Below are 11,015 nucleotides of genomic sequence, written 5' to 3'. Positions count from 1 at the left end.
GGAGCTCATCGTGCTCGACAGCGACGAGGAGCAGCACAGCGGCGAGGAGCAGTAGGCGTTTAGGTTTATTTTTTAAGTATGTAAACTATGTTTCATGTTTTTTAAAAAAAGGATTCGTCCTAAAAAATGCGTCGTGCCGCTGGAGCCACCCCCGACGCAAACGGACGCACAGTCGATTTCGACCAAAAGGGTCGACGCAAACGGACGCGCGCGGACGCTAAAATGCGTCTCGCCGCGGGAGATGCCCTAAATGCGGCTGCGACGAACGGCCCCGTCTCGGAGCGCTGAGATTCGTGCACGTCGGACCTGCGGACGAAGACACTTCCCCACCGCGAGAACCTGCGTGCTTCCACACTCTCCTCCTCCAGTCCGCACCCCGCGTCCCGCCGCCGCGACGCTAAAACCCTAAACCCCCACGCACGAGCGAGCGCGAGATAAAATCGAACATGGCGCCGCCTCTCCCAAACCTCTGCCAGCCCCCACCCACCACCACCACCCATGGCGCGGCATCCTAGGCCCCCCTCCCCCTCCTCCTCCGCACCGCCGCCGCCCGCGCCCGCGCCAGCCGACTTCGACCCCGTCGAGGCGTGGCTCCTCGACGACTTCGACTTCGACTTCGACCAGGCCATGGCGACCGAGCTGGCCAAGACCTTCAATCTCGGCGACGAGGCGGTTCCGGGCGCGATGGAGCCGATGGGCCCCATCGGCGCTGTTGTCCCTGTCCCGGAGGATGACGGCGGATTGGGTGTGGAACCCGTGAAGGAGTTGGAGGCCACAGCGGAGAAGGACGGGATGCTCGGCCTGTCCGATGCCCCCCTGGGCGTCGAATTGGAGGTCAAGAAGGAGGCTCTGATGCTGAGCGGTGGATTGGGGAATAGCGATTCGATAGCAAAAGGGGATACTTTCGAGGGAGCAATTGATGCCCAGATGGGTACCTTAGCCCCCGTTGATTCTGAGATGGGTACCGTAGCTCCTGTTGATGCGGAGATGAACGCCGCAGCTGCTGCTCATGCTGATACCAGTACCGTAGCTGCTGTTGATGCAGAGATGAGTGCAGTAGTTCCTGCTCATGCTGATACTAGTACCGTAGCCCATGTCGATGCTGATACTAGTACCATACCCGCGGTTGATGCGGAGATGAGTTCGGGGGTCTCGCTGAACGAGGAAGTGGGTCCTGTAGGAGGCAAGGGTGAGGTGGACAGCAATCACAAAGTGCTGGAGATTAGCGACGACGAGGAGTCTAGCGAAGCCTCGTCCAGCAGTGACGAGGAGTCTAGCGAAGCCTCGTCGAGCAGTGATGAGGAAGAGCCGGTGGCCAAGAAACAGGGTGGAGTTATTGACCTTGAGGCCATCCTGGAAGAGGGTGAGTTGATGGCTGAAGTCGACGATGATGACGAGGATGAGACACCAAGGGGTCCTGCCAAGTCCAAACATGAAGTAGAGGTATTAAGTTGTACCCTGCTCTGTTCAGCTCGCCTGTCAAGTATTTTAGGTGCCTTTTTTTGCATGTAGTATAGTTTGATTCATTTGCTAATGAGTTAGTATTTGGTTCTAATTAGTTCAACTGACTTGTATAAATATCTGTTTCATGGTCAATTTTATTAGTTAATGGTCCATTAAAAGTTAATACTCACCTATCCATTTGCTCTTGTGAAAATCCTGCACTTTCTGTAGCTGTAATATAGCAACAAAGTATTCTCTGCTACTACGAAGCTGCTACACACATATACTTATGTGCTCAGTTGCCAAAAATCACACATGTAATTGTTAAACTTCAGTGTTACTTGTTTCTATGTATATCCTGAAGTAGATGTATCGTCATGCCTTGCAGGTACTTCCTCCGGTTCCAAAGATTGAAGTGCAGCTGGAACCACATCATAAGCCACTCCCAGTGGGAGCTATTTCAGCTGTAAGTCTTGTATTGAACTCTGAATTTTCATCCAACTTTTATTAGCATTTGTTGGTGAACAAAAGCTGGGGTTTTCCAGCACTTTATGAATACCTGCCTTTTCTAGACGATATCTGATGAAGAACCTATCAGTTGCCGTCATTTGTAGGTGTTAAAAGCAGTATAATTTGAATGTAAGAACTAAAAATCTCTTTATAGTACCTGTATTCACCCTGATATGTTTCTACCTTATTAGTAATTCATTCTGGAATTTGGAAGTTTTTTGGGTTATATATATTTCCTTTACCGCAGTTATTGTTTTGAGAAGCACACTTTTCTGTTATGCTGTTTTGAGATTTTGTGAACAGGCTCATTTATGACTGTTAAAATACACATAGTATATTTCCTATTATTAGATCCATATTCTGAATGTCTGCTGTTCATCCAGATCATGGGCGAGAGAGTGGTTGTTGAAGGGTCAGTGGAACACAGTCCCCTGACTGAGGGTTCTATACTCTGGATAACTGAAAGCAGGACACCACTTGGCATTGTCGATGATATATTTGGACCTGTAAAGAACCCATACTATCTTGTGCGGTACAACTCCGTGGAAGAAGTACCTGGTGGTATCAGTGCAGGAACGACCATCTCTTTTGTTGCGGAGTTTGCAGATCATATCCTAAATATGAAGGAGTTATATGCCAAAGGCTACGATGAATCTGCAGATCATGACGAGGAGGCAGATGAACCTGAATTCTCTGATGACGAGGCGGAAGCTGAGTACAAAAGATCACTACGGTTAGCAAAAAGGCAGACTGATAGGCAGGTTGACTCTAAAAAACCTTCTGGCGATAAGAAGAGGGGGCAGGCCAGAAATGCTGGATTCCGGAATGACATGCCACCTAGGATCCACGATACACCGACACGTGGTCACCAATCACAGCGTCGTTTCGAGCGCTCAAATATGGCTCCTGCTGTTGCTGACAGCCCAACTCATCGATCAGGTTCTCAAAACTTCTCTATGGGTACACCATCAAGGGACATGCCACCAAGGATCCATGATGCACCCACACCAGATCACCGATCACAGTATCATTTTCATCGGTCAGATATGGCTCCTACTGGGGCTGATAGCATGACACGTCCACCAGGTCCTCAAAACTTCCCTATGAGTGCACCAACAATGTTGCCACCGATCTCAATGAATCATTCTATGCCATCAGCTGTTCAACTTGCCAATCAGATGGGTAGTTGCTTCATCAATCCATCACAACAGTTCTCTCATCAGCAGCCAAACATGGTTTGGCCTGGCGGTCTTCCGCATCCACCGCAGCCAAACATGAGAGTTGACGGAGCTGCTCTTGCAGCCAATATTATGCAAAATATACTTATTGGAGCCAGCCAATACCAGCAGTATTTACAGAATCAGAATTTTGGTGGCTTCCCAAATGGAATGCCCATGGCCCCACCACAATTTATGCCAGGTAATGGAATGCCTGGAAACCCGATGCCTTTTGGTGGACAGCCAGGAAATCATCCATTTGGTCTGGCATCTCAATTGCCTATGGGGCAAGGTAACTGTGGCCAGCTACCACACATGACAGGCGACCAAGGGCCGCCTGCTGGATTTCCCAACGCCCAGGGGTTTGGGTGCTTCCCATCACCGCATGTTGATGGTGGAGACCAGCCTCCTGGATTTAACATGCAAGGATATGGGCGCATGCCATCACCACATGGAGATGGAGGGCAGCCGCCTATGCAATTCAATTCCCTTCCATCACCGCAGGGTGATGGAGCCAATGGAGTTCAGCCTCCTATGCAATTCAATTCTGGGCAGTTTAACCAAGGGAGCTCATCCTTCCGCGGAAGAAGGCCACAGCAGCGTGGGGGCCGACACTCACCTGGGAGAGGTGGTGGTGCTGGTGGTGGCAGGAATCGTAGGTAGTTAATGGTGATACTTTTACGCCGGGTGTAATTTTGACTCATGTTGAATGAACTTCATTTATTTCAAGTATGCTGCTTTTTCCCAAAAGAGATGTGTAACCGGTTTGCTGTAATATGCAAGTTGTTTTCCGTTGTGGTGCCCATCAATCCACTTATAGTGCTTGCAGCAGCAGCACTGTATCCTGGCTTCCTTCTCATATGAGATTGGATTCTTGACAAGCCTTGGTTATATACTCACTCGTTTCACCAATGTAAAACATTCTAGCTTTTTTTTTTGGTAAATGCGTGCATCTTTGAAACATCTAAAACGTCTTACATCAGTATCAGAGGAAGTAGAATTTGCTATACATTTTTTCGGCTGTATCTTTCAGTTGATGTATCCAGTTCTTGAGATCATGCAGCATTTCTGCAGGCGTGCTGCTACCTTTTTTTTTAAATCTCAATATCAACAGGGTATGCTCATGGTTTTCTTATTACTCTGTTGCCCAGTTGTGAACATTTGTTTATCAAATGGTACCATTATTTCCTGAGCGGCTTTGGGAGAAGTATATGTAATGTTCACAGGATATCTCGAGCTAGTTATCAGCTCTTGCATAGTCTAAGATAATTACCTTGACCCAAGGAAATCACAAGACATTTTATTTAGACAAAATTTCATACTGTTTACTGGATAGAGATCTCTCACCACCTGCATTTTAATTGAATGGGAATGTATAATGATTTACTTTTTTCCTTATATTGTGATAAACACATGATAAAAAAATACAGAGGAACACAACAAAAGGGAATCAATTGGCCATTCGTGCAGCAGGCATGACTCACAATCTTAGCAAATTTGGGATATCCTAATAATCAGAGGTAAATCAACAAGAAAACAACAAGTAAATATGAGTATATTCAAAACATTCAGAGGATTATTAAGGAAAAGGATTCGTAAGTTCGTGAGCCAGTTCTAAGCTCAGAGACAACAGCCTATGAAGATTACATTGAAGGAAGTCACAAATCACAACACACAGATCGAGCAAATATCAAAGCTTCAGAATTGACAGACGATAACCAGTCACTGCTTGTAGTGGCAACTGGAGAGGCCTTCAGAATGGTCATCAGCTCCGAAAGAGGAACTCACAGCACACAGGTCGAACAAACATCCAAAATTGAGAATAGTCCGAGACCTAAACATTCAGATGGAGATGCTACTAACTAATAATGGTCAATGTCTTGCTGCCTTTGGTACAGCAAGAGGATGCTGTTATCCTTTCAGTAGCCTAGCTAGCTCGGGTCATGGCTCTTGATCAGCAGAGAGAGTTCCTCCATCCCTGTAGTGGCAGCAGCATTGGAGAAGCCCAATTCGTCCCGCAGCTGCGCAACGGAGTCGACGCCGCCAACGAGGCTGTAGGAGCAGAGGAGGGCTCGCGGGGCCAGTAGAACGGCGTGTCGTGTTGGAATCCGGTGACTGGCAAGGTCTCGAAGAATTCCATCCCGCTTGTGCAAGAACCGTAGGAAATCTCGCCACTATACTGTTGGGACGCCGCCGGGGGCAAGATGGTTGTGTCAGGGCAGGTCGGCACAAAACCGGCATGATTGTTCAAGGGGAAACTGCAATCCTCGGCTGATGGCTCGACATACTGTTCGGAGACCGCCGGAGACGGAGAGGTCCAATAGGCACCGGGGGCAATGTTGGTTGTGCCGGGGCAGCTCAGCCCGAAACCGGCATGGTCGCTGAAGAAGAAGCTGCAATCTCCAGCTGATGCCGACTCCTCTGGCCGTATCTCGACGGGCAGCAAAGGATCGGCGGTGGTCCAAGAACCAGAATTCTCAGGAGCAGTCGGCCAGTCGCCTTGGACGGAATACGGATGTGTCGTAGCAGTTCACAGTGGAAAGGGCGTGGCCATCGGCCAAGAAGGAGATGGGATCGAACGCTGGTGTCTGTTCTTCTGCCTCCGAGTACTGCCTTTGGGATTCGTTCAAGAAATCATCATTAGGAGTCGCTGGAGGGGAACGGAAGTTGAGCCGCCGCCTCACGCGAGCTGATGGTGCCGCCGGATCCGTGGCCTTCCTCTTCTTGCGCGCTGAGCTTGAGCATCCGGCCGTGGCAGGGCGAGGGGTCTTGTAAATCTTGCAAACGACCGGGCCATCTTCTTGATTGGCGCCAACCCCAAACTCCATCATCAGCCACCCAGATTTCCCGCCGCTGCTGGTCTCGTGGCTAAAGCTCCGGCGGTAACCTACGAGGCGGTCCTTCTCCTTCCCGGCGAACACGTCCTTCCGGCTCTCGGAATGCCAGGTGCCCTGGTTTTCCCCGACAGTCCGCGATTTCCGACTGCCACGGCTGTTCTTGGCCTTCGGGCTGGTGAAGAAGTACCATATCTTGCTGCTCTCGTCGATCCCCGAGTACGCCGGAGGGAAGCCGGCGCAGAGAGCGGCTGGATCGGCGGCGTAAACGTCGGTTTCATGGATGAAATCGGCGGTGGCGGCAGGGAGCGGCTGGCGCGCGATCTTGGGGCCGAGGTAGCGGGTTATCAATTCGTCGTCTTGGGGGGCGAAGGAGAGGCCGGGGACGCGCTCAGGCGTTGGAAAGGGAGGCGGGGACGCCATGAGCGGTGTCGAGAGGGCTAGGGTTTGGATCTTGGTGCTGCCGGCAGGAGGAGCCGCGCGCGCGTGGAGATGAAGCAGAGAGATTGGGAATTGCGGGAGGAGAACACAGGCAAGGGGTGGATTTGAAACGCGTGACAGCGTGAGGGCATGTTGGGCTGTTACTAGTCCGGGCCTGTGCGTAAATAAGGAAACTAGACCACGGTACCAATTTGGGCAGCGCCTACTCATCGCCTTAAGCGGCGATCCGGAACGCCTCCGCTCAGGAAATCAGATGGTCCTGAGTAAGATGGGCCAGGCCCAAGTTAGGTACGTGCACCAGTTTACATAGTAGTTTTTCTGAACTGTAAGTGCACCAGTTTACATAATAGTAGTTTTTTTGAACTGTACGTGCACCTGTTTACATAGTACGGAGTAGTTTTTTTGAACTCGTCGAGTATGTTTAGATACGAAACTGAAAATGCTCAAAACTGAAACAGTTAAAATTTCAATAATGTTCACATACGGAGAACTCAAAATTTTAAAATGTTCAGAGTAAAAAGTGTTCAAATCATTATTTAAATTTAAAAATATTCAAATTTATTTTTTTAATTCCAAAAATGTTTGAATCTAAAAATTTCATAGTAAGAAAATTCAAAACAAAAAATGTTGATATTTAAAAAATGTTCAAACTTTAAATTGTTCAAATTCGGAAAAAGCGAGCCTCAAAACCCTACTATTGAGGTGGGACCATTTAACCTGGCGAGCCTAGTTCGGTCGTACATTCCAGAGTTGATGGTGTCGTTATCTGTTTGCTTCGATTTTTTGGAGGTTTTTTCTTGAAAATATTCAGATTTTGAATAAATGTTTAAATTTGGAAAATTGTTTAGATTTTAAAATTGTAAATTCAAAAAATGTTCAAACATGGAAATTGTTCACATCTAAAAAATGTTCAAAACTAAAAATTGTTCTAATGTGAACAAATGTTAAATTTTGTAAATGTTCAAATTTAAAAATTGTTCAAACTTCAAAAAATATCAAATATGAAAATAGTTATAACTTAAAAAAAATATTCAGATTTAAAACTGTTCAAAATAAAAAAAATTCAATGTTAAAAATTGTTCAAATTCAAAAAAAATCTAAAAAAGTTCAAATTCTAAATATTCAAATTTAAAAAGTAAAAAAAAAAGACGTTTGATAAAACCAAAACTGGAGTGAAAAAACCAGCTGAACCAAAAAAAACTGAAAGAAAAAGCTAAACAGAAGAAAACCCGAAGGGAAACTCCTGCCCTCGCTAATGGGCCGGCCCAGCCGACCGCGCTCTGAGCGGAGCGAAGAATAGCGCCCGCTATGAGCGGGAAATAGGTTTCGTGACCAACTTGCTCCTCGAAATAGGCTTTCGCCCCGCTATATTAATATAGCACAAGACCGATACAACATAGGATCCATGGCTGGGGCAAACAACACAAGCACGCCCAAAAGAAAACACAAAAGAAAGACAAGAGAAACTAATGCCGAAAAAGGTCGGATTGACGAAAACGGAGATGCCTCGCAACCGCTGCGCCCGCCGGAGAATGTCCACCACAAGCATAGCACATGGAAGCCCCGCGTAACAAGCAACACCTTCAAGAAGGGATGCGACGATGACGACGCTGCTGCCCGGAGTGATCCTAGGTTTTCCCCCAGTACGCGCAAGGATAGGGAAACAGGGCTTCACCCAACGCCCTTCAAGAAGGGAGGGTGGCGCCCGCGGGCGTCACCGCGTCGGTGTCGGCGAAACCGACAGGGATTTCTCCCGACCCTCGTAGTCCCGCCTTGGACGCTCCATCGTGCTCCACCACACTCGCCGCCCACCACCTCACGCCACCACGGCCTTGCAGGCACCACCGCCGTCTCACCGTGACCAACGAACTGGGGACATCAGGAACAAGATGAGCCAGCCGGGGGCGAGAGGCAGCACGACAGCAGCCACGTCGGAGGGAACCGCCTCCACCGCCGCCCGCGGACACCGACCGGACGCGTTGACCAGATCACACCAGGCCCAGCTGGCCCGGCCGAGCCCGAGCGGGCTCGTGAAGATCCGATCTCCGCGCTGCAGCGTACCCCGACCCTGCTTTACACCGACCCCGCTTTACACCGACCAGCTGGGGGTTGCTTTACACCGACCTGGTCGGTGGGGAGCGAGGAGCCGCACACCCCCAGCTGTTGTTGGGCCCGGCCCACGATCACGACCGGCAGTTTTTCGTTCACCTGGTCCGACGTGGCTTGCTGAGCCCGGCCCAACAGCATCAGATAAATTTTTTTCGTTTCTTTTCTTTCTGTTAATTTTTTTATAATTTGAATCTTTTTAAAAATTGAAATTTATCAAAATATGAACTTTTAAATTTTAAAATCGAGCATTTCTGATTTGATAATTTTATTAAGTTTTTCGTTTTTTTAAATTTGAACAATTTTCAAATTTGAACAAATTTTAAATTTGAGCAATTTTAAGTTTGAACAGTTGTCAAATCTGAACAAATTTTAAGTTTAAATAATTTTCAAATTTAAACAATTTTTTAATTTGAACAATTTTCAAATTTGAACAATTTTCAAATTTGAACATTTTTCAAATTTGAACAAATTTTACATTTGAACATTTTTCGAATTTGAAAAAATTATAAATTTGAACATTTTTTAAAAAATAAAAAAATTAATTTAATTTTTTCGATATTTAAAATAGAAAGAAAAAATAGAAAAAAAAGAAAACAGAAAAAATGAAAACAGAAAAAGAAAGAAAAAAAGAAAGAAATCGAATAAACAGAAAACGAAAATAAAATGAAAAAACGAAAATGGGCCGGGCCCTATACCCGACCAGGGTGTGCGGTGCTTGGTAAGCACCGACCTGGTCGGTGTATAGGATTCACCATCTCTACCGGCCTCCTTTCGGGGCGCGCCTACTCATCGCCTTAAGCAGTGATCGGGTATACTTCCGCTCAGGAAATCAGATGGTCCGGAGTAAGATGGGCCCGGCCCAAGTTAGGTACGTATACTAGTTTACGTAGTAACTCTTTCGAGTATGTTCAGAAAGGAAACCGAAAAATATTCTAAACCGAAAAGTTCAAATTTCAATAATGTTCAAATACGGAATAAGTTAAAATTTTAAAATGTTTGGAGTAAAAAGTTCAAATAATTTTAAAATTTCAAAAATATTCAAATTCTAAAATTGTTAAAATTCCAAAAATGTTTGAATCTAAAAAATGTTCGTAATAAAAATTCAAACAAAAAATGTTGATATTTAAAAAATGTTCAAAACTTTAAATTGTTCAAATTCGGAAAAGGCGAGGCTCAAAACCTAGCGCGCCTAGTTCGGTTGTATATTCCAGAGTTGATCCCCGTGTCGGTATTTGTTTTTTCCGGTTTTCTAGAGGTTTTTTCTTGAAAAATATTCGGATTTTGAATAATTTTTTAAATATGAAAACTTTTTAACATTTGAAAACAATGTTCAGATTTTTAAAATTTAAAATTAAAAAAAATTTAAACATGAAAAATGTCCAGATCTAAAAAAATGTTCAAAATTAAAATTATTTAAATTTGAAAATTGTTCAATTGTAAAAATGTTAAATTTTTGAAGTGTTAAAATTTGAATATTGTTCAAACTTCAGAAAATATTAAATATGAAAACAGTTAAAATTCGAAAAAAATCTGATTTAAAATTATTCAAAATGAAAAATGTTCGAAGTTAAAAATCTTCAAATTTGAAAAAAATCGAATCTAAAGAAGTTCAAACTTGGAAAAAAGTTCAAATTCCAAAATTTTCAAAAGTAAAAAAAGTTTGACAAAACCAGGAACTGGAGTGGAAAAACGAGCTGAACCAAAAAAAAAAACCCGAAACAAAAAAGGAAAACAGAACAAAAACTGAAGAGAATCCTGTCCTCGCTAATGGGCCGGCCCAGCCGAGCGCGCTCTGAGTGGAGCCAAGAATAGCGCCCCCTATAACGCCTTGTTTACTTCTAGAGTATTTATAGGGATGGGAGGGGATTATTTCGTATCCCGGAAAATCCCCACTAGTCCGTTTACTTCTCCGGTTTTGAACGACATAATCCCGAGATATCCCCTCCCATCCCCTCCCATCCCCACATTTTTTTCCTAAATCAAAAACTCTGTTATTACCAGAATTTGACCGGATCAGAGGTGGGCCGCGATTAAGATGGGCTTGAAGAAATATACACGGAAGATATACATGAATCGGCCTTGTGCACGAAGTTTGGGCTAGTTTGCCCGTGTATCTGTAAATATAGTAGGATACGTGTCGGTTAGATAGAATTTGGCTCGTACACGGTTGGTATTATTCCCACGTTAGAAAGTCTACGGACTATAAATATGTATCTAGGGTTATTGAGAAAAACAACAATCACGTTCACAACAAACCAATCTAGGCGCATCGCCAACCCCTTGTTTCGAGGGTTTCTTCCGGGTAAGCATCATGCTGCCTAGATCGCATCTTGCGATCTAGGCAGTATACGTTTATTCGTTGTTCATGCGTTGCTCGTACTGAAGCCTTGTTGATGGCGAGCAACGTAGTTATCATAGATGTGTTAGGGTTAGCATTGTTTTACCACGATACATGCTTTGC

The 11,015-nt window shown here is 45.3% G+C and overlaps 2 protein-coding genes across 2 annotated transcripts; one reads left to right on the top strand and one right to left on the bottom strand.

Moving 5' to 3' along the window:
- Positions 1 to 367: 367 nt before the first annotated feature.
- Positions 368 to 3,973, top strand: LOC127327286 (uncharacterized). Its single transcript, XM_051354067.2, has 3 exons — positions 368 to 1,443; positions 1,832 to 1,909; positions 2,337 to 3,973. Exons 1-3 carry the CDS (start codon positions 499 to 501, stop codon positions 3,831 to 3,833), a joined length of 2,520 nt encoding a protein of 839 aa, XP_051210027.1. The 5' UTR covers positions 368 to 498; the 3' UTR covers positions 3,834 to 3,973.
- A 1,674-nt stretch (positions 3,974 to 5,647) lies between these two features.
- LOC127338714 (NAC domain-containing protein 68-like) lies at positions 5,648 to 6,427 on the bottom strand. The gene has a single exon (XM_051364727.1). The coding sequence runs from the start codon at positions 6,425 to 6,427 to the stop codon at positions 5,648 to 5,650; it is 780 nt and encodes a 259-aa protein (XP_051220687.1).
- Positions 6,428 to 11,015: the final 4,588 nt, after the last annotated feature.

The sequence above is a fragment of the Lolium perenne genome, chromosome 1, assembly GCF_019359855.2.
Source record: "Lolium perenne isolate Kyuss_39 chromosome 1, Kyuss_2.0, whole genome shotgun sequence".
NCBI lineage: Eukaryota > Viridiplantae > Streptophyta > Magnoliopsida > Poales > Poaceae > Lolium > Lolium perenne.
This window is presented reverse-complemented; position numbering and strand designations above follow the sequence as displayed.